Genomic DNA, 22,865 nt, shown 5'->3' on the forward strand with positions numbered 1-22,865 from the left:
AAAGGAAACAAACCATTTGTACAAAAACAGCTGTACAATTTATTGTGTTTTAGATAATGATAAACAATAAGACAATACTTAAATGTGTGCCCAGGGGGAATATGCCAAAGCGTGTAAGTGTCCTGTTAACTTATTTTCAGGAAAGATTTATAAACTAAACAAATAAGAATCATGAATGCTGGATATTTTATTTCTGGATACTACTTAAAGAGAACGTAAATACGGAAGTGACGTCATCAGAGTGCATCGCATGAACCCAGTTTTGACTGTTCAACTGATCTCATCATTCCTGTTTATCGAACTCCCGTTCTTCATTTTTTCTGTTTTGTACTATATTGGACTATCATTTAATGGCATGTGTAATATATAACAAATAGATTCAGCAAACTTGGAGTTATTCTCTACATTCGATGCATAAAGAGAAATACGCAAGTGACGGCTGAACATCGAGGTCGATTTAGCTAACGGGAAGTGGGGAACGCTAGTAGGGTGACAGCGTACCCTATATGCGGTATATTTGAAGGGAGATGGCGTGCACTTTAGAGAAAGTGATGGGTGACGCGCGGACACTGTTGGAGAGGCTAAAAGAGCACGACACTGCAGCCGAGGGCCTTATCGAGCAGTCCGATGCCCTAAGTCAGAAGGTGCAGAGCATGAAGGAGGTTGGAAATGCTCTTCCAGACAAGGTATGGTATTCATTTACTGTAAACACAACACGAACTGGTCCATAAAGATTAACCTTTATTGTTTATGAACTCTTGTCAGACATAATTGCATTGGTTATTTTTTTATATGTATATCTACTGTATCTGACAAGTACAGGATCTACTTCTTGTCTGATGTGAGCTCGAATTGTCATATCACCAAATGTGAGAATGGAATATATTGTGAGGCGAATGAATAGAGCAGCCATTGGAAGAAACTGATACACGAGGGAGTACAATGTTTTGGTAAATAGCAATTATGTTGTCGTTAGTGTAGTCAAATCACATTTATTTGTACTGTCCTTAATAAATAAGTATCAAGGGGCTTTACAGCGTCACTTGATCTGAAATCTACCTGAGTGATTTAATAACAACTTCAAAAACCTCAGCGTGAGAAATTTATTTTTATTTCACAATTTTAATTCGATTTTAAATGAAATTAAATGAAATGATCTGCATTTATATAGCGCTTTTCAAGTCAAGACTTCCCAAAGCGCTTTACAGTGTGCTTCACATTTCCCAATAGCGGCCGTGCAGCCATGTAAGGCGCTAACCTGCATATTGGGTGTATTAGGGGTTCAGTGTCTTACCATACAAAAGGGAAAAAAAATCCCACCCCGAACAAACCCAAAGACCGACAAGCTAAAGAACAGTTAGTCATGTGGAAAAAATAAAATAGATAAACAGTATACTTACCGAGGAGTGTGGTGTTATGCACTATGAGGTGTAACAGATTGTGGTTGTGGATAAAAAGTTCCTAAAGTCTTGGTGCTAATTAGTCCCATTTGCTGTTCCCAGCATTTTTTTCACCCAAAATTACATCCATACTTAGTGTTTTCCAAATCTTTCTGGCTGAGCTATCCGGGATCTTACAGTGTCTCAAAATTGTCCAAGTGCAGGTGATGATAGATAGATAGATAGATACTTTATTCATCCCCGCAGGGAAATTCACAATCTAGTCTTGAGAATTTTGAAAGTCCAAGTGGGTCAAAGAAGACAGTCTTGGTGATTTAAGAAGTGTACAATTCAACCGTTTTTCCACACATGCAATAATATTTTCCCAAAAGGGTTCTACTTTAGAACATTCTCCAAAAGCACAAATCAGTGTATCATTCTCAATCAATATTTTCTCAGGTATCAATATATTTTTGCAGACATTTTCCTTCTGAAGTTCCCTACTTAGGGTGATAAAGGATGATGTGTATTTACAAAAAGGAGTTGCAGGTGACACAAAAATGTTATACGTTTTGTCACACGGTTTGATTTTTTTTCAAATCAACTTAAAAAGCAAAAGCTGGACTTGATGGAGACAATCAAATGCAAATCCTGATTCAGCAGTGCAAACATATAGAAAAAATATGCAAGTAATACAAAAAATGTTGGCCAGTATTATCTATGTTATCTAAGTTTTCAGTAATTTATTGTTAGTTGTTGATGATTCATGTACAGATGGCTTTACATTGCATTATATTCTCTTTAGCAAGCAGATGACTCTTCAGAGATCCAGGAGATGATGAAATTCAAGCCTCACATACTTTTAACTCAGGAGAATACACAAATCAAGGAACTCCAGCAGGAGAATAAAGGTTTGGAAATGAAAACCTAAATTCCCCAGTTCTGACTGTACTTTCAATGTGATATTTTGACATGCAATGTCTGCAGAGCTCTTGTTATCTCTTGAGGAGCATCAGGATACGTTAGAATTGATCATGAAACGTTATCGTAAGCATATGCTCCAGATGATGAAGGCTGAAGAAGAACTAGACACCAAACCCGTCCTTACCCTCCATGAAGACCATGCAAAAGTAGAGCTACCTTTTTTTTCTTTTCTTTTTTGTGGTATCCACTTATAACTACAAGAGAATGCAAATGTATATAGATTTAATCTGGCATTGGCTCTTATCCAGGAAGTGCAGACCCAAGTGGAGCGAATATGCGAGATGGGCCAGGTTATGAGACAAGCAATGCAAGTGGATGATCAACGTTATTGCTCCATCAGACAGAAACTTGCCCAACTAGAGGTAACTATTTTTTTTGTCATATATGCCAACAAATATCGGTTGTCTAACTTTTCTGTATTGTTACACCCTTTTTTGTTTGGACTTTATAACACAGACAAAAATGTCTACGTTTTATTGAACTCTACCAGTGGTAAGGAGTTTAGTGGCTTAGAATTTGATGGAGCGTGCAACATTTGTCTACATGCACACATCTTTCATGCGTTCTTAACCTCTTGTTGTGAATGTAGAGCGTCTGCTATTCAGACTGTTTGCCTCTCCCAGTTTAAGTATATGCCATCCCAAACATATAAAACTGAAGGAATGATATTTTTTGCAAGTGGTTAGCGCGTGTGCGGCACAGTTCTGAGGTCATGAGATCGAACCTCCTGTGTGGAGTTTGCATGTTCTCCCTGTGCTTGCGTGGGTTTGCTCTGGGCATTCCGGTTTCCTCCCACATTCCAAAAACATGCATGTCAGGTTAATTGGCCAGTCCAAATTGTCCCTAGGTGGGAATGAGCGAGTAGTCTGTCTCTTTGTGCCCTGTGACTGGCCGGCAACCAGTTCAGAGTGTCCCCTGCCCACTGCCCGAAGATAGCTGGGATGGGATCTAGCACCCCCGCCACCCTACTGAGGATAAGCGGTGCAGATAATGGGTGGATGGATGATGAAATCCAGAAAAAAGATGAGTAGTAATAGTCATCACCTCAACCCTTATTGTTTTCCGCTGTTATTTTCAATTGACAGTAAGCTATACAACGGGAATATTTAATAAATGATCACCCTGTGTTAGGGTTAGGGTTACTGACAAGTTTGGGCACAGCCAACATACCTGCACTTGTACCGAGAATACATTTTCTTAAAACATATGGTTTCAGTTAAAAATGAATCAGCATCACACATATGATATGCTAAGCATCTGTCTGATGAAAATTTACAAGCACTATTAAAAGTCGGTGGTATCGATGTTTTTTAGTAAAAGATGCACTGAACTGCAATTCAGACATGCAATACTTGATTCTAACAACAGGACACGGCAGTAAGTAGGGTTTTTCGTAACTTCAAACGAATGTCCTTCAACTTTCTATTATGTTTCTTAATGATTTATTACAACTGTTAACATATGAAATGTTACAGGTTGTAGTTTACAAAACTTATCACTTGACATGAATACATACAATAATAATGTAGTTTGAAAATCTTTATCCACTGGACACTGGAAATTGGGTGATTTGGGGGACTTGCCACAATAAAGATTCTATTATTAGAGTAGTGTTGCCATGAGTGATTTGCAAAGTCTGCATATTGTAGAATTTTATGCAGGGAAAAATGGGGAAATCGTCATTTAGGATGCCTAACCTAAACTTGAAAATGTTATTGGATAATACAATGCCTCAAAATAACAGCTATATTTGTACAAATATATATATATATATATATATATATATATATAACTACCGTTACATTTTTGCTGCGTTTTTGATTTCATTTTTTATTACAATATTTCCCTCACTTTTTGTTGACCAGATTGAGAACAAGGAGCTTCGAGACCTCCTGGCCATCAGTAAGGACTCAATGACAAGAGAGGAAAGCACCAAGCCAGCGACATTAACTCCAGAAAACAAACACGAAAATTCCGACGATTAATTCAAAATGTACGAGTCTTTTCTAGGCCTTGTGAAATGTGTTAATAATCTTCACCAGATGTTTTGTTTAACCACATCTTTTTTATGTTGTGGGGGATGTTTTGATGTCCTCTTTTCATTACGGGGTTAATTGCCAAGATTATGTAAATTTAGTTTTTTTTTTTAAAGAAGCAATTGTATAGTATGAGGCAAGTAGAATTTTGTTGTTTGATGAAAATTATATTTTCTCTAGAAAATATGGAATCTACCACCTCAACTTTCACGCACATATTTACAGTTTTGCAAATTTGCCTTGTGTGAAACGCAAGATTCTGCAAATGGACCCCTTCACTAGATGATCAAAACTTTATTTTAATCGTCATCCAAAATATTTGGTTATTTTATATTATTTTAAAATTAGTGGATTGACAATTGATACATTGTTTTTAGTTGTCCCATGAACTCAGAAATATTATGATAAATTTGCTTTTTTGTCATCATGTCCTGTCTAGAAAATTGTAAATAGAATTGTACTGATAAAACTAAAATGGTTTATTTTGTTGGCTGCATTGAATTCTTCGTGAGTTTCCAGCGTTACACTACACTGATATCGCGAGAACCACGTGCTGCATTTACGTAAATCAAGGATAAATTACTAATTCAATCGAGCTCAATATGATGAAGCACTTTCTTTTTTATTTTATTTTTGCATTATTATCCAAATTTTAGCCTTTGTGTATCCCACTCTTTGATTTCCTTGAAATAAATTCTGGTTTTTGATTGATGAAATATCCGATTGTACATGAACGCAGCACAAGCCTGCATTTGACACTTGGAGCCAGCTTGATGCTAAAAGCTCAGCATGTCTGAGAAAGAGCTGGGGAAAAAGTGGGATCGATGCCTTGCCGACGGAGTCATTAAGCTCGGTAAATAATTACAAATTTATCCGTATTTGTTACAAATGTGGAGAGGACGAGTGAGAGACCTATTTTAGAAGGATTTGTCATTGAGTAGCGAGTTAGCTAACTAGCTAGCAAAGGGCAAGTCAATGACCAGGGGAAAAACATTGATTTCCCCTTGCACTCAAACACAACTCAGTACTTAGGTCATCGATATAATCAAATAACCTTCATTATAAATGTTCGTAGATAATGGTGTAATTTAAAATGCATTTCATTTCAGCATTTTTGTTATTTGGTATTTTTTACGGTTAGAAATCGATGACCAGTCTTGCCATATGTAGATATACATTTGCATATTTTCCATATACATATAAGAACACATCGTGGAGAACTGTTTCTGCTGCATGCATAAATAAACGTACGAATAAATAAATGGCTTCAAATATATGCCATGTTTATTTATGAACATGAATATTACCTAAATATATGACATACATAAAATGTATTCATTTATTTGTGCATTTCGTCATATATTTTGGCCAACCAACCACAGCATTATTTTTCTTCCTGGTATGTATGGATTTGTACTTTGAGGGACAGTGTGTATCATTTAACGCATCCTGATGATAAAAAATAATGATTTGAATAATAAGCAAAAATGCATGAACTATCCCATGCGACTTTAAATTACTCATAGGTCGAGACCTTTGTATTTATCCGACATAACATGATCCTCACCTGGAGGGAGCTGACATAAATGTTTAATCATTTTGCTTTTACATATACCCAAAATTCACAAAAAGTTTGGACAAATAATGAAAGGAGGTGCAGTGGTAGTTAACATAAAACCCCATCAGATATTAAACAATGTACACAAACAGTCTTAGACTTACATTTTCAACTTTCACAGTGTAACAATTTTCAAACGCAGCCAGCATACCGTGACGTCATCAGTGATACAATGTGTGTTCATTTTTTTATTTTGTAGGCACAGGTCTGGGCTTGGGAATTGTGTTTTCTGTCCTCTTCTTCAAGCGTAAGTTAATGCATTTTTCAACATTTCTTTCTTTTTTTTTTGCTTCTCTACCTGATGAACTAACTAACATGTAATGCTGCATTTTTTGGGGTTTTTCCGATTCTAGGACACACATGGCCTATTACGCTTGGCTCTGGGATGGGCCTCGGCATGGCATATGCTAACTGTCAGAATGACCTGAGGTTACATTACTTGCTTTATAAAAAGGTAACTACAAATTTCATATACAAAAGAAAATCACAACAGGAAGAACACTGACACAATCAAATGTACTTTGGCAATTTCCCTATGTCCCATTTAATTTGGATTGTTTATTAAATGTTTAAAACGTTAGTTGTTGACTGCAGTGTTGAACCGCACTGAGCACGCCAAACTATATAATTTCAATAATAACATGTACTGTAAATATGACATGGTTACTTTGTCGCTCCAGCTCGAAATATTATTTGATATCCAATCGTTTGAAACAAAACTGACGATGCAGGGTTTTGGTCAAAAAACAAGGATTTGACCACATTTTGTAATGTATAGACATTCTATTATTCTGTGAGCAATCAATCTGTCCAGTATCACTCATGGTCAAACGTCTTTGATTTTCCTATAATTATTTGCCATTATACAATGACGCACACAAATGAAAAAAAAAACGTAAAACTAAGCTTTTAGCTTTTCCAATATTTTTTGGGCTTCCACATAGAAAATAAACATTATTAAAGTCAATGAACATCAATACATCATATACATATATTTTGTTGCTCCTAAATGTTATTGCACTACTTGTCTTTGCACTATTGTTAGGATGCATTATTTTTCATTACACTAATATTGAAAAAGGCAATTGCCCTTGCAACTTAGGCCAGTCTCCAAGCACTACCGTATCAATATTTTTGTCTATATCTCCTGACATTATTTTATCTCATTTTCCTTTTTTGAGTTTCTGGAATCATTGTGTTTTTAAGCTGTTTATCCTTAAAAACCATGTCTAATCTCGTTGCAAACAATGTTGACTACACTGTTATCAATGACAATCAAGACGATTCTACACTATGGTTTAGTATTAACTTATTCTGGGTTAAGATTATTCCACACCCGTTGTAAATGTAAATGTTCTGCATTTGTATAGCAATTTTCAAGTCAATGAAGACCTCCCAAAGCGCTTTACAATGTGCTTCACACTTTCCCATTTTATACACACTAACTAACCGATAGCAGCGTGAGCCATGCAAGGCAACTAACTACCTGCTCATCGAAGCCATTGTGGATTGTTGTGTTTTTCTAAATCCCTCACTCACGAACTTTCCCAGGTTTCTAAAATGAGTGTTGTGTTTTGTTTTTCAACAGGACTAGTTGTCTCAAGCCGTCAAAGGACTGTTTTTTTTCCTAAGATTGATTTGCTTTGCTTCTATGAAAGCCGTTTGGAATGATGCATGGGCGGATGGAGTCAGCTTTTGCACTGTACCCCTATTATTAGACACCAATGTCTGCTTATTGGAAGACCCTCCCCCAGTGTGGCTTTGTATCACATATGCTTGATCAGGACAGTCTGTTTATGTAATAAAATGATATGAAAACAACCCAATGGGATTGTTGATTGAGTCCTACACAAATGCAAGGAAAACAAATATGTGCAAGTAAATTTATTTCAAAAGGGGAAATCAAATTGCTTTTATGGTTTTTCTTTTTTGCTAGTTGGTGACTGAAAACGACACGCCAATTTCCACAATATAGGTTTTCACTTGTATCTTTTTTTTGGTGATTCACATGACCAAACTCTTTGACGCACCAACCAACTTTATCCTGAAAGTTAGTCTGGCTTTCCAGGCTAGATGATTGCCTCTATAGGACCATTACACTACTCTCCACAATATGATAAGGTTCTATTTCATTCCACATTTATAATAACAAGCCGAAAAACTGTCCTCTTCAGAAAATGGACGCATAGATTTTGCAAAGCTCATTATTACATTTTTTTGCAGACATATACAGAGAGACAAATCCCAAGTGGCCATTTATACCAATGGCACATCCCAAAACCACTGACCTCCCTTTGCTGTGCAAAAAAAATATTTTTATAAATGTAAATATTCCAAAATTAAGGATTTCTCTATGACTTAGTTACTTCATTATGGCAGTTATTTAATTCACAATTTTAGGTTATTGGTTATAATAGAACCAGTTCAGGGTGTCCCCTGCCCGAAGATAGCTGGGTTGGGCTCCAGCACCCCCGCGACCCTACTGAGGATAAGCAGTGCAGATTATGGATGGATGGAAGGGTTATAGATATGAAATCTCAAAGCAAAGCTAAATGGTAAATGGTCTGTATTAATGGGTCGCTTTTCAAGTCACTGAAGACATCCCAAAGTGCTCCACAATTTTTCTTTACACTTACCCATTCTCAGAGTTTAGTTTTCACCTTTATCAGCTCAAATGGTTTTACTTATTCAAGAAAACATGTCGGACTATGAATTGTAGATAATGAATCCGTCAGAGTATGAGAAAAGTAAGACCCCATTGCCACTAATGTGTTCTGAACCTCCCATATTTAGGTAGACATTATGATAAGAAAATTAAAACAAAAAGCAGAAAATACTTTTAAATCATTAAAATTTGTGTTGGTATGTTATTTTGTCATTTTCCAGTCTGGATAAGTTTCCGTGAGTTAAACCAACTGTAGTGGAAATGAATAAGATTGATGTATTTACTTTTTTTCTAACAAACGTATGGTGAATCAAAACTCTAAAAGAGATAAAATCTTAGTAAAGAAAAGAAAATCTTGTGAACAAAAACCCCTCAATAATCGTTTGATCATCAAATCTTACATCCCCAAATAACCATTTAATTGTGAGCCACCAAAAGACCCCCAGCCCTCCAGCTTAGGCACACTTTTTATGCCAGTAATTTACTCGTCCGTCCCTCGGTTTTTTCTACAATGTGATTCCCAAGCTAAAATGAGTTTGACGACCCTGTTTTATGAGATACATCATTTCTACTTTAAGTGTTATATTATTTTGCTAATTTGAAAGGTGTTTTCTAATGTAGGTGGAAAATACTTCTTAAAACAAGTCATTTCTTTTCATAAAGCATCCCAACTTCTCCTTTTGGTACAAAACACCGTGACCAAACATGGAGTGCCATCGCCCACACCAGCACCGATGGCTGTCGAATTAGAATGACTTGGCTGTGATTGTGCATGGTTATGCATTAACAGCCCAACGCTTCGACACACTCCTTCTCAGAATCTGTGCTCCTCGGAGGGGAGGCGCGCTAGAGTGGACGACGCGGGGATTAAACGGAGCGAGAGACTTTGAAGGCAGCATTACAAGGACCATGATACCTATGCGCCTCGTTAAAGATGATCATAGTGTGGCTTTTTGTTTCTCCGCCTTCAGAATAGAAGTGAAGGAAGAGCCCAGCAAAGACTTGTGAAAACAAGAACACAGAGTGGGGACAGATTAAATTTTGAAGAATTTCTTGTGATGCTTCATATTGTTGGATAACTCATTTTGGCACTCCAAAAAAAAGGTTTTTGTGATGGATTGAAGAGAGTGTTTGGAATTTTCTGATAACGTCAAGACCCATTGGAGTTGGACAGAAATTTTCTGGAGCTTCATTCAGTTAACCAGGTTTGTGAGTGGGAAGGCTGGAGCTTGTTTTCCCAAAGACTATGCCTGACTCGGGTTCCGTCGGAAGCTACAACTGCAGCTTCTTGAGCATCGACGGCAGCGGTCCCTGGCTGCTTGCCTTCCTCCTGACCATCATCATCTTTGTCACCGTGTGCGGCAATGTGGTGCTCATTGTCTTAGTTTTTGCCCATCGCTCCTTGCGATGCACCTCCAACTGTTTTTTAGTGTCCTTGTTCCTGTCGGACCTGATGGTGGCGTTGGTGGTTATGCCGCCCGCCATGCTCAATGTGCTGTGTGGGGCCTGGGTGCTTTGGCCGGCCTTCTGCCCTGTCTGGCTCTGCTTTGACGTCATGTGCTGTAGCGCCTCCATCCTCAACCTGTGCGTGATCAGCCTGGATCGGTATCTTTTTATCATCTCACCGTTGCGCTACAAGCAGAGGATGACCCTGCCTCGGGCACTGCTCCTAGTCGGAGCGGCGTGGGGCTTGGCAGCGCTCGCTTCTTTCCTGCCCATCGAGATGAAGTGGCACAGCTTAGGCCACTTCAGCGAGCTCCCCTCAGACCTGGAAGGTCAAAGCAGCAACATCAGTTCCTACTCGGACTTGTTGTACCCAACATCATACTTCCAGCTCCATGGCCTTTACTTTCAGTGCCGCCTACAGGTCACCTTGCCATTTGCTCTAGTGGCATCCGTGCTCACGTTCTTTTTGCCATCTAGTGCCATCTGCTTTACGTACTGTCGAATTCTTCTGGCAGCTCGTAGGCAAGCCAGGAGGGTTGCGGCCTTAAGTCACCAACCTCACCCTCATCCCTCTCTGGGGGAACCGTCTCGGCCTCCCTCTTTTGGGGATGGAACCCACCAATATGGAGAGGACTGTAGTCATCAGGAGGCCGCAGTGTTACAGAATGTACCGGTAAGTATGAATGCCAATCTGGTGATGTGCAAGTTTTGATACAAGGTGATGCCAGGGCTCTGGCTTCCACTTTTTGAAAATGTTAGTTTTGTTTTGAAAATAATTAAGTCAACACAAAATGTTTTTTCAAACTATAAATTGTGTGATCCTCAATTAGATTAAACCTATGTTCAGGGTTGGGTAGGGTTACTTTAACTGGATTACTTTCAATTACTTTTGGATTACTCCAATACCAAATATGCTAATAAAAGACAAAAGAAGCTAAATATGAATAAAATTACTAAATTTTGTGCAGGCTTGGGGAGTAACAGAATACATGGAACGGCAAAAATGATGTTTGGATTTATTTTCATTTTGTTTCTGTCGCATTTTATGTTAGTTTTGCTGGAGATCAAAGAGATCAAAGCCATGAGAGAAAGCTTACCACGTGTTGTGAGTCATAATTTTATTCATATTTAGTTGTTTTTTTTTGTCTTTTATTAGCATATTTGGTATTGGAGTAATCCAAAAGTAATTGAAAGTAATCCAGTTAAAGTAACTCTACCCAACCCTGCCTATGTTTGGCAAAATACGGTCTTGGGGGGCACATGTGGCCCATTGGGCTTTTTTAAACCGTTTTGTTTAAACTAACCAGATCCAGTTCCTCCATATGTTCTTGCTTAATACGTACGTAAATTGAACCGTCTTTGCGTGCCAAAATACAATGTCTTCGCAACATAACAATTTAACAACAGAGCATGGTTAAACATTTGCTGGTTGTCACTTTTTAATTACTACTACTACTGTCGTCTCTGGTCTCAAGGGTAACTTAAGCCTCTCTATCAATGTGCATTATGGAACTGCACCACTTCCCTTACCCAACCCATCCATCCATTATCTGCACCTCTTATCCTCAGTAGGGTCGCAGGGGCGCTGGAGCCCATCCCAGCTATCTTCGGGCAGTGGGCAGGGGACACCCTGAACTGGTTGCCAGCCAGTCGCCGGGCACACGGAGACAGAACTCACTCGCTCATTCACACCTAAGAACAATTTGGACCAGCCAATTAACCTGAAATGCATGTTTTTGGAATGTGGGAGGAAACCGGAGTGCCCGGAGGAAACCCACGCAAGCACGGGGAACTGTGCCGCACACGCGCTAACCACTGCGCCGCCGTGCTGCCTCCAACCCATCCATCTATGTATTATCTGCACCGCCTATCCGCAGAAGGGTCATTGGACAGCGGGCAGGGGACATCCTGAACTGGTGGCCAGCCAGTTGCAGAGAACACAAAGACAGACAATTCAACCACTCATTTACACCTAGGGACAATTTGGAGTCAGCAATTAACCTGCCATGCATTTGTTTGCAAGGTGAGAGCAAACCGTGCCAGAGGAAACCCACACAGGCACAAGGAGAACATGCAAACTCTGCACAGGAAGGCTGGTAGCTGGATTTGAACAGGCTAACCACTCATCTGCCGTGTCGCCCTTAGTGTTCAACCTCCACATTGAAATAAAGGGATGAGACAAGCGACAGGAAAAATCACAGTTAAAGAGTTAGGACTAGTTGTACTGGGTATTGTTGGAGAATGCATTGTGTGGAAAAATCTTTTCATTGCAGGCATTTCTAACTTCAGCTTTTCACTGTAGAGTTAGAATCAAAATATTTGTTACTAATGTAGAAATTGTGACAGCTTGACAGTAATTTAACAGGAAAAGAGGCTCGAGCTCCAACTATTAAAACTCAATGATAAATCCATCTAGAATCATTTTGTTGCTATTAACCAAACACGTACACTTGAAGCACTGAGCCCAACTCTAGGTCCTACCATGGTGTTTAGTGATAGGCAGTGTTTCATATTCATAAAATATAGTAGTAGAAAAACTAATGATCTTGAAAAAAATGTATGGAAACAGAAGTAAATAAAAAAATGTTGGAGTAAAATGTTCTCTTTATATTTGAAGATAATATTGCTCATTAAGAATTATTTGATGTATGTTTTACTATCATATTCCTCAATGCTTGTAGCTCAACACTACAATAAATCCTGCATGCAAATTGTGGCTGAATATATTATCCATCCATCTTCTGGACTGCTTATCCTCAGTAGGGTCACAGGGGTGCTGGAGTCCAGCCACCTTCGGGCTCTGGGCAGGGGACATCCTGAATTGGTTGCCAGCCAGTCGCAGGGCACACAGAGACAGACAACTCACTCGCTCATTCGCACCTAGGGACAATTTGAACCAGCCAATTAACCTGACATGCATGTTTTTGGAATGTGCGAGGAAACCGAAGTGCCCAGAGGAAACCCATGTAGGCACGGGGAGAACATGCAAACTCCACTCAGGGAGGCTGCGGTAGCTGGACTTTAATCCTGAACCTCTACACCGTGGGGTTGCGCGCTAACCCCCCAGTCGCCTTGCCGCCCTCTGAATTATCATATAAACGTATATTTAGAGAAAAAAAATCCGTGAAGTAGAAACCTTTTTTTTTTTTTTTTTACAATTATTTTAAAATTTAATATACATTCAAACAAGAAACACTTTTCACATGCTTAATCATGTATTTTCATGTTTTACCAATACCTCTCTTAGGGACGCTTTCGCGAATCACAAAGCAGAACACCATGCCTGATGAAAAATCACGAAGCAGCAAGACCGTGAAGGGTGAAACGCATTATATAAAGGGATTACTGTATTTATTTCAAATAACATGAGGCTCATCTGAAAGGAAGCTGACAAGATTGACGGCCATTTTGCCACAAAAAAAAAAAAAGGCTGGGCAAGACCGAGAGAAGAGAAATGGTGCGGTCTGGTCACTTTGAGTCTCGGTAGTTTGTATAGTATGCTTCTTTATGCTTAGCAGCACTCGTTTTCAGTTGCACTAGAAAATACATCATCATCTAGTGGTTAGATTTTATTACATAGTGTCTCTTTTCAGGTCATCGTCATCACTTAAATTTGTGCATTCGAGACAAATATCAATCAAATCAATCAAATGATAGCAATATTTTAGCATCCAATGTGTTTATTAGTGATTGTTATTGTGCACAAGGCTAAGTCCTATGTTTCGTTCAAATGGATCAGAAGACATTTTCTTTTTGACTGTAGCCATCAGGGAACAGCGAGCGCCATCTGGCTCACAGGCAAGGTCGGAGAGCACTGAAGGCCAGCCTGACACTTGGAGTTCTTCTCGGACTCTTTTTCTGCACATGGCTACCTTTTTTCATCATCAACATGGCTCAGGTTAGTCAAGAGAAACAATATTTTAATGCTCATCTCCCAGCATAATATCCCTCGGTATATATCATATTTGATCTCGTGTCTCCTAAATATCTAACACCAAAATAGCAAGATACCTCCCCCTATCTATTCTCTCTCCCTGTCGAGGTGTCCTACTGAGTCAGAGGTTGTTTTGTCATTTTTCCAAAATGAATATGTATGTATGATGGTTTATGTAAAAAAGAGTGTACACTACCGTCCAAAAGTAAGGGGCCACTTAAAGATGTTCTTATTTTATGTGGGGTCCAAATTGTGGGTAAACCCCGTGTGGCTGGTCATCAGATATAAAAGGAAATTCAGGCAGAGACAATGTACATTTTTGTTCCGCTGCAGCGGGGGAGAATCGGGGAGAAACACAGCGGATGTGTTCTCGGCTTCACAATCGTCCTTCTCCCGCTTCCCCTCCGCAGCCGGCTTTATTTAGTACAAGTATGGTGGACTTTAGACTGACACATCATTGGGTAGACATTAGACTGACACAACATTGGGTAGTCATGAGACTAAAACAGCAAAAGACATATAGACAGTGAATATTAGGGGAATGTTTAGAGAAATACACAATATATATATATATATATATATATAAATATATATATATATATATATATAAATATATATATATATATATATATATATAGACTTCACATTTTACGAGGTAAATGGTCTGCATTTATTTAGCCTTTTGCAAATGCTTTACAATGTGGTTCACACACACACTCACACACCGATAGTGGCATTATCCATGCAAGGCGCCTACCTGCCTATTGGGGGCATTTAAGGAAGAAGCCCTGTTTTTTTATTATTATACATAAATCCAATCAGAACTACATCACATACATTGTCAATGTGGCAAATGACTATTTTAGCTGCAAATGTCTGCTTTTTAGCGCAATCCATCTAGACTATTATATAAGTCCTGATTTGTGTGGAAGTGCCTGTGCTTGTATGTGGCTTATAGGCTGAAACAATTTTCATGAAAATTTAAAAAGTAATACTTAAGGCCACTGGGAGTGTCTTGAACCATGTTTCGTGTCAAGGCTACCCCAATGAATACAAACAAAATCGATAAACATCTGCCTTTGTGTACAAGCGCCTCTGGAGCTGCATGCGGTCGTACTGCTCTTTGATACTTCCTAGTGGATTTTTCAACAAACCATGGCCCTAACAACCTTGCACAAGGAGAATCCCCGGCAACACCAAGCCCGCAACGCCAGGCTTGGCAATGCTAAGCCCAGCAACCCTGGGCCATTATGCTTGTAACTTCCTCTGTGTATAAAGGCCGATTTCCAGCAACCAGCACTCTAGTGTTCTATTAGTACATTGTATTTGCTAATTGTGTTGGAAGGCTAATGAATAATTAGAAAACTGTGGTGCATATATGTCAGCACAGCTGAACACAGTTTGCGGGTTAAAGATGCTATAAAATTGACATTATTTTGAGCTAATAGAGTATCTTGAGCATCAACTCGCTGAATGTCTAGAAAAAGGGAACTTTTTTGTCAAACTCGATATTCTATTCTTGTGTCTAAAAAATTAAGGCTATTCCACACAAGAAATTGCCAAGAAGCTAAAGACGGCAGCGTGTACTACTCACTTTGTGAACAGCACAAACAAGCTCTAACCAGAGTAGAAAGATAAGTGACAATATAACAAGTACATTAGATTCTTTAGTTTGCAAAGTAGATGCCTTCCTTAAAGATTTTTAACTAACAGCTTGGTTAAATAGTGGCTGCAAAATACCAGTGTCAACATTTACAGTGATGAGACAACTCTGAGATGCTGGCCTTTAATGCAGACTAGCAAAGAAAATGCCATATCTGAGACTGGCCAAAAAAAGGAAGCAATTAAATGGGCAAAAGACTTTGGACAGCTCATTTGATAAATGAAAGAGTGACTTTATCATGGGAACAAAATTGTCTTCGTGACCCCAAACTTTTTAACGGTAGTGTAGATACAAATCTAATTTTGTATTTGTAAGCTGTTGCATATATTCTAAACCACTGTACCAGGGCACACTAGTGTGCTTTGAGACCTTGTCTAGTGTGCTGCAGTAAATTGTCCAATTTCATCTTTGCGAGAGCATGCCATTGATCCCTCTTTTAGCTTTCATCCAATGATCAACTGAGTAACTGTAAAATTCATCCATATCAGTAGGCGGCAAAAGACTACTTTAAAAAAGAAAATATATATACACAAACTATCTACTTATAAAATAGTACAGTATATACAATAACTACTTTTGTTTGATGAGGCTGTTTAAGATGGCACTAGGAACAATAATAAAATACATCCAATGAAGTAAAGATCTTGAGCATATTTTGCTGATTTTAATGATTATTTTGACTTATAAAAAGTTGGAAGTAAAATTGTAGTAAAGAAAATGTTCATTTGTGGATTATTTGTGGTCATTTTAAGTTATTTTTCTAAAAAAAAAAAATCAAAATATATAAATCATAAAACTTGAAAAAAATGTAGCCAAATCCAAAAATTACAGCAAATAAAAATCAAAACGAATAACCTGGGCCAAGGTGATCACAAACTATATATTTTTTTCAAAACTCATTAGTCATATAAGGTTTTTTTAAAGATCATGAATTTAATAATTATATATCTATTTTTTAAACATTTTCGATGGATTGTGTGCCTCAAGATTTTTTGATGAAAAAAATGTTGTGAATCACTGGTCTATACAAACCAGCAAAGGCTAAAATCAAATTGTAGATTGATGTTACCAAACAAAAAAACAGCATTTTGTCATCATCACTTGTGTTTGTTATTCATCTTAGCTTGCTGATTTTTATCCTAAAAGCCATCCAAAAGCTCCCCATCTCAATGAGTGTTAATGATACTTATGGTGTTTTTCAAGCTCCAGATTCCCCATCTGTGCCCTTTCACAAGCAACCCTCCAAATCTAGTCTCCCTGGTCCAAAACTGCATCCCACAGAGCAGTCTGTGACTGCACTCCTCTTCTATCTCACATTCAAGGTGTTGTGTTAAACGCACACACTCCTTTTTTCATTTTTTTTTTCTGCCCCCTCCAACCATCGTTTCATTTCGGTATTAATGTATGCTGTTCTCAAACGGCTGTTTCCGTCTTTTACTCTTCATCTGTTAATAAAAGATCGATCCATTACAAACATGCTCGATCAAGAAAAATTACCAGGAAACTCAAGTATGAATAGTTTTCCAAGAATTGCATAGGGATGTGGCAAACCTAGGTCCAGTGCCGGAGTGACTATTTGGGAAGAGCAGGAGATTTCTCAAGGGCTGGCTTATGTCAAAGTCAAGTTTGGATTGCCTGGATAAGATAAACAATTTTAACATGTATCTGTCACTTGCACTATCTAACCTTACTCGTGGTTTCATTCTTTAGTCAGCTATTTGGCCACATTCAGCGCAGCTAACATTGTAGAAAATGAGGTGTGTTTTATCATCTGGTGAGTACTCTCCTCTCTAATTAAAAATTGGTTTGGCCCAACACCATTCTTCATTTCTCTAACGGTAAAATTAACTCAGAACAGCGCTAATAATGTGAGTCAGATTAAAATGGAGGACAGAAAGGTGATGGGTGGAGCCGAAAAAGCTCGGACAGGAAAACGTATTAACAGAAGGACTGCTATTATTCAATTTACTCATCTCAACTTTTTGTCTGTCATCTGTGTGTACCCAGTTGTGTGTTGTGCTACGTGTTTGGAGAACTCACCAGGTTATTTTCTTTACCCAGTAGCTACTCTCACTCAAATAAGCTCGTTGTGATGGGAATTCTGTGTCTTTTTCGAGAAGCGGCTCGGGGCCCAAACGGCTCTGCAGATCGGTAATATATGGGCTAAAGCAACAAAAACAATATGTAATATCATGGCCAGTGCTTTGCTTAGGAGGATTTTGATGTTTTAAGTATAGCCGACTTCAAATTGGTGTAGTAATGCTACTTCAAAAGAGTTGTGAGAGTCTAGTGGAAAGTTTAACAATCTGTTGGGAAGGCAAATGCAATTTTGATTTCAAAAGAGTGATACTGTACATAGGTAAATATGTTTACATCAGAATCTTTATATAATTTTTACTCTGTGTTAAATTTCTTAACTTCACAAAATTCGGATATTTTTTAAAGTCGTTAAATTTTCACATTATTATTTTGTGATAAGTATGTAACTCTTAACTGAGCATCTGTAGATGCAGAGTGGGACATGCAATTCTCTTGCTTCATGGCAGAGAGACTTAGGATTCAGATTTGGTGCCCAACTAAGCCCCAACCAATAGAATCTGTGATAATTTAGCAAGCTAATTGCAAGCCAAGCCATACAGTAATTTTGTTCATGTCGCATGGACTTTATTTTAATAGTGGTGGATTATCTATTGATACTTTTGTTCAAAAGGAAGAGCGCAGAGACTTCATTAAGAAGTCAAGGTAAGACCATAAAATGTTTTCTATGTTATGGTTTATATATTACTTTCAAGCTCTGCCAATCAAATGAATAAGCTGTAGGTTCATGTATTTGTAAATCTGACTGTGCCTCACCAGACACAAACCTCACTGCACATCACTGTAGCGTGCGTGGGAGTTTTTTTTCTAAAGCAGGAATTGGCAAACATAGTCCTTGATAACCAGTTCATTTAAATTGGCCTACCAAGCTCCTTCAGAGTTGAGTGATGAGCATGAATCTACTGTTTAGGAAAAAAACCTCCAGAGTATGCTGAAAAGAAGACTTCAGGAATCAAATTTGCTTTTCCCTGTTCTATATTTTAACTACAAAGCCTTTTGAAAAGCTCTCACACTACTATGGATCACAGTTTCATCTTTAGGTTTTACTGAAACTTTATATAGATATGTTAAAATGTTGAAAATTTTCATTAACGCTGACAGCTAAATCTACTATATTTTCCACAATGTAAGGTAAACTGGTTTACAAGGCGCACCCCACAAGAAATATCTTATTATATAGTTTGCATATATAAGGCGCAAACGACTACAAGGCGTGTGGAGTTTAAACTACAGTAAGAACCAGTATTGCATAAAAAATAAATACATTTAAACATAAATCATTTATTTTTAGAACATAAACAATATGATTACATCTGTTTTCCCTACTTTAACTAATTTTAGCAGCAATATGTTAACCACAAGAGGGCACTCGAAGACCACTCTATATGTTTCTTAAAGGCAGAACAGTTACTAAATGCAGTACTATTTCACAAATGAAACCAGAGTAAGTAATTTTGTAGAAACTGTTACCCTAAACTAAAATCTTCAAGTAATCACAATATATTTCATTCTTGCAGACATTTACTGTCCAAAGTAACACAAAAAAGTTGGGCTGCTGTCAAAGTTCTGCCCTCCTTTTCCTTTTAGCAACGAACAGTTAACTTGTTAATAACAAGAGGGGACTCAAAGACACCTCTGTTTCTCAAAGGCAGAACAGTTAGTTTATACAGTTATATTTAATTGTAACTGCCTTTTCAATTGTATCCACCGTATACTAATGGCACATATGGCGAACCGGATTATAAGGCGCACTATCAAATTATTTCAATTTTTCAGGTGTGCATTATAGTTGGTACTTTTACCGGCACAAGTTGCAACCATGTAGCTGTACTGATTGAAAAGTTGATTGTCTTTTCCAGAAGTACCTACAAGCCATACAGCACAAAAGCTAAAATAAACAACATCACAACTGTTGAATTAGAGGCATAGTTAAGACCGTTGTAACTCAAAGTGAACTAAATGTTTGTATTCAATCAGGCAGTGTGCGAGTGTGTGCCACTGGCGCTTTTCGATGCACTCACATGGCTGGGCTACTGCAACAGCACCATGAATCCCATCATCTACCCTCTCTTCATGAGAGACTTCAAGCGAGCACTCGGCAAGCTCTTGCCCTGTTCTTCCTCGAGGGTGCAAAGGCAACCATCGTTGGCTCTCTCCCTGTCCCTACGCAACTCGGGAGACCCTAACATCTGCAGCGGGCCACCATCTCCCTTGGCCTCCGACGCCACAGCGCCACCTGCCACTGGTACAGACGCGGTCAATTTGCTGGATGTCGAGCATGCTGGAATGGAACTGCCCATTAATCTTCCTAATCAGGTAGTCATCTTAAACCACTGATCTTGAGACCTGATCGTGGTTTAGAATATTTTCGAGTTTAAGTATTGTCTTTAGACTGATGCATGCATGAACCAGAAGGGGTTCAACAGTGCATAGTTAAGATCTTAAGCCCAAGCCCGGCCCGAATTTCAAGCTGGGTCTGGCCTAAAATTGTCAATCATTCCGTTCGGGTGCAGCCGGGCATCTTTCGGCCCCCTCCCCTTTTAAAAAAAAAAATACCCACCAGTTATTGTTCTGTCTCCCTGCTTCTCTAAGTACTGCACTAGATTCTTAAGTATGTAGTTTTGCTGTGCACCATGGCCCAATTTTTAACCCGTCAAAACGATGGACGGTGATCTCAAATGCCTTGCTACCCATATAGACATAGTAGCAATAGCCAGTGTGCATACGCAGGCACAACGGTGATAGCAATTTGTGCCTTAGAAAGCAGTGAGTACTTACGATTTTCGTTTTATTCAGTCTCATTTGACTCTTACACTGCTTCAAAATACAGCTTTCTGATGTGTGTTTTTCTGTGGTAGCTTTCTAGCACAGTGTTTGTTGACCAAGGTATTCACAGGGTGTATGTATGCAAAACTACCCTCGTTTTAAATCATCAATAAAGGTTATGTCTGCAACTCCGAGTTTCAGTGATGCTGGTTTTACTTAATTATAAAGAAAACAAAGTTGCAGCTGTCAGGTCAGCCCAAAGTAGGACGTCACTAGACGATAGGACGGTTTGGCAGAACAATCCTAAAATGTTTTTGTAAACTCTTGAAAAAAAATGCGTCAATAATGGAAAATTGTTAGTTTCTGTACAATTTCATTCAGTCTTGTCCAACTTGGACTTTGTTACAGGCTTTAATTTGTTATTTTAAATTGACTCTCCTCTTTCTCCGGAGTCTTCACAAAGTAAATATAAGATTTTGGGTTTGCTTTGGACCAGGTCCTGCAAATCAAATTAATTTGTCAGGCCTGGGTTGGATGCTTTTAAGGCCTTATCCTACCTCTGCAACAGAGCAATCGTAGACAGTCCATTTGAGTAACGCAAGTTTTCTACCTATGTATCTCATTTGTAGAAATCAATGAGCAACAGAAACAAGTATGTTAGACAACTGGACATCAAACCAAATTAAACTGCCAAAAAAAAGGAATGCAAAGGGCACGCAGCTGCGGAGAACTCGCCATGAGTTCTAGCATTAGCAACGCTAGCAGAGCAGATTTCAAAACTCGCCATAGCATCAGATTAAGCTGCTCGATGACTATCTCCATTGCACGCTGAACCACTTGCTAGCTTGGTTTAGGGGACACTCGTGAATTTTACCAGCTAGCGGCTACATCGGAATTATTAATTAGTTAATTGTTCCCTATATTGAGTGTTATGCTGTTGTGAGCCAGTTGATCTTCTTCTGTGATCTGTACCTGTAAATTGTTTATGTGCAAGCGTTTTTTTTTTTTTTTTGCCAAGAAATTGGCAGATGACACCTGGGATAACAGTAAAGCACAAATACTGTAATACAGATGTAGATGTTTGATACCACATTTATACAGGTATCAGAATGGAGATTTTCATTTTCAGCTGAAATAGCCAGGGTCCAGGGGCCGCAGGTCCCGGCCAGGTCCAGGGCGGAGCCCGGTGGGGGGCTCAGGGGGGCAAACCCACCCGAAGCCAACGGCATTTATCTTATTTGCTATGTGAAAATTGCACTAGAATGAATTAAATCCAACAAAACAGAAACCATGTATTTTTTTCAGTTTTAAGATGTTTAAAACAATTGGGGGATTACAATGTTACAACCATCACCATTGTTGTTGTGTTTTGATGATGAAGATGGACCTTGCATTTAGCTACTAATCAACAATATATATGAAAATATATACATTAATAACCATTCATCATTAATTTGAAAATAGAATGCAAAAACTGAACATGCTTAAAGAAAATACATGTCAGTCTGTGACAGTCTTCTCCAGCCATGACCACTTAAATTTATTCTTGATTCCTTTATCAATCTCGGAGACAAAAGCCTCGTCTTCTTTTCTTAGTATTTTCATATTTACTTTTTCAAACACTCATTTCACCGTTTTAAAAGACCGGAAGGAGCGCCATGTTTGAGAAAGCCAATGCTCTGAACAAAAGCTCCGCTGATTGGTTATCAGCGAACCTATCGACCAATGGTAGGAGTCGATCTATTTGTTGTGTATTATAGATCTAATGCGCTGCGCTTCTTTTTGCCGATTTTTCTCGCGATCTCTAACTGCTAACTTGGGGTGATGAAACAGTCACGTATCATACCTCACCCCCCCAAAATATTTTCTCATCGAATTTAGACGATTTACGGGAATGACCTTTGGGGTTCAAAAACAGCGGAAATCCGCGGAAAATTCTGATCCCTATTTATACATGAAGGGGGGAAATAACATGGATTTGGATAATGTAAATGCAAGAGATATCAGAAAGAACAAAAGCCATGAATTGGTAACAAAAAAACCCACACATTTACTTCATAAACTCTTGTAAAACGACTGACTTGAAAATTCATATAATATGTAAACAATTAATTATGGCATCAATTGTAAATAAAACGCTGAAAGATGTTAACATTACTTCATTTGTCTACACCAAGAGTCTCTAACCTTTTTCAAGCTGAGAGCTACTTTTTCTGACAAATTAGCACAGAGGGCTACTAGTTTCTAAAATAGCAACTTACCATGTTATTGCTATGT

The 22,865-nt window shown here is 38.5% G+C and overlaps 3 protein-coding genes across 3 annotated transcripts; all 3 read left to right on the top strand.

The window, feature by feature from the left end:
* Window positions 1-242: 242 nt before the first annotated feature.
* Window positions 243-4,881, top strand: sike1 (suppressor of IKBKE 1). Its single transcript, XM_088329962.1, has 5 exons — window positions 243-686; window positions 2,185-2,290; window positions 2,367-2,509; window positions 2,612-2,725; window positions 4,229-4,881. Exons 1-5 carry the CDS (start codon window positions 528-530, stop codon window positions 4,346-4,348), a joined length of 642 nt encoding a protein of 213 aa, XP_088186088.1. The 5' UTR covers window positions 243-527; the 3' UTR covers window positions 4,349-4,881.
* Window positions 4,882-5,089: 208 nt separating this feature from the next.
* On the top strand, window positions 5,090-7,838 carry micos10 (mitochondrial contact site and cristae organizing system subunit 10). The gene is made up of 4 exons (XM_088329963.1): window positions 5,090-5,252; window positions 6,217-6,264; window positions 6,371-6,471; window positions 7,606-7,838. The coding sequence occupies exons 1-4, from the start codon at window positions 5,189-5,191 to the stop codon at window positions 7,609-7,611; spliced, it is 219 nt and encodes a 72-aa protein (XP_088186089.1). The 5' UTR covers window positions 5,090-5,188; the 3' UTR covers window positions 7,612-7,838.
* Window positions 7,839-9,484: 1,646 nt separating this feature from the next.
* On the top strand, window positions 9,485-20,776 carry htr6 (5-hydroxytryptamine (serotonin) receptor 6). Its single transcript, XM_088331566.1, has 3 exons — window positions 9,485-10,801; window positions 13,892-14,026; window positions 19,800-20,776. The coding sequence occupies exons 1-3, from the start codon at window positions 9,929-9,931 to the stop codon at window positions 20,157-20,159; spliced, it is 1,368 nt and encodes a 455-aa protein (XP_088187692.1). The 5' UTR covers window positions 9,485-9,928; the 3' UTR covers window positions 20,160-20,776.
* The last annotated feature ends 2,089 nt before the right edge of the window (window positions 20,777-22,865 follow it).

This window comes from Urocampus carinirostris, chromosome 3 (assembly GCF_059441175.1).
Source record: "Urocampus carinirostris isolate Australia breed hairy pipefish chromosome 3, RoL_Ucar_1.0, whole genome shotgun sequence".
NCBI classification, from domain to species: Eukaryota; Metazoa; Chordata; class Actinopteri; order Syngnathiformes; family Syngnathidae; genus Urocampus; species Urocampus carinirostris.

What these genes read in the sequence shown, in the direction of transcription:
- sike1 (XM_088329962.1), top strand. Translation starts at nt 528, where the DNA reads ATGGCGTGCACTTTAGAGAAAGTGATGGGTGACGCGCGGACACTGTTG. An exon ending in ACTCCAGCAGGAGAATAAAG is followed by an intron (nt 2,291 to 2,366) that starts GTTTGGAAATGA and finishes CAATGTCTGCAG; the next exon opens with AGCTCTTGTTATCTCTTGAG. An exon ending in TCCATGAAGACCATGCAAAA is followed by an intron (nt 2,510 to 2,611) that starts GTAGAGCTACCT and finishes GCTCTTATCCAG; the next exon opens with GAAGTGCAGACCCAAGTGGA.
- micos10 (XM_088329963.1), top strand. Translation starts at nt 5,189, where the DNA reads ATGTCTGAGAAAGAGCTGGGGAAAAAGTGGGATCGATGCCTTGCCGAC. An exon ending in CGACGGAGTCATTAAGCTCG is followed by an intron (nt 5,253 to 6,216) that starts GTAAATAATTAC and finishes TTTATTTTGTAG; the next exon opens with GCACAGGTCTGGGCTTGGGA. An exon ending in TTCTGTCCTCTTCTTCAAGC is followed by an intron (nt 6,265 to 6,370) that starts GTAAGTTAATGC and finishes TTCCGATTCTAG; the next exon opens with GACACACATGGCCTATTACG.
- htr6 (XM_088331566.1), top strand. Translation starts at nt 9,929, where the DNA reads ATGCCTGACTCGGGTTCCGTCGGAAGCTACAACTGCAGCTTCTTGAGC. An exon ending in CAGTGTTACAGAATGTACCG is followed by an intron (nt 10,802 to 13,891) that starts GTAAGTATGAAT and finishes TTTTGACTGTAG; the next exon opens with CCATCAGGGAACAGCGAGCG. An exon ending in TCATCATCAACATGGCTCAG is followed by an intron (nt 14,027 to 19,799) that starts GTTAGTCAAGAG and finishes GTATTCAATCAG; the next exon opens with GCAGTGTGCGAGTGTGTGCC.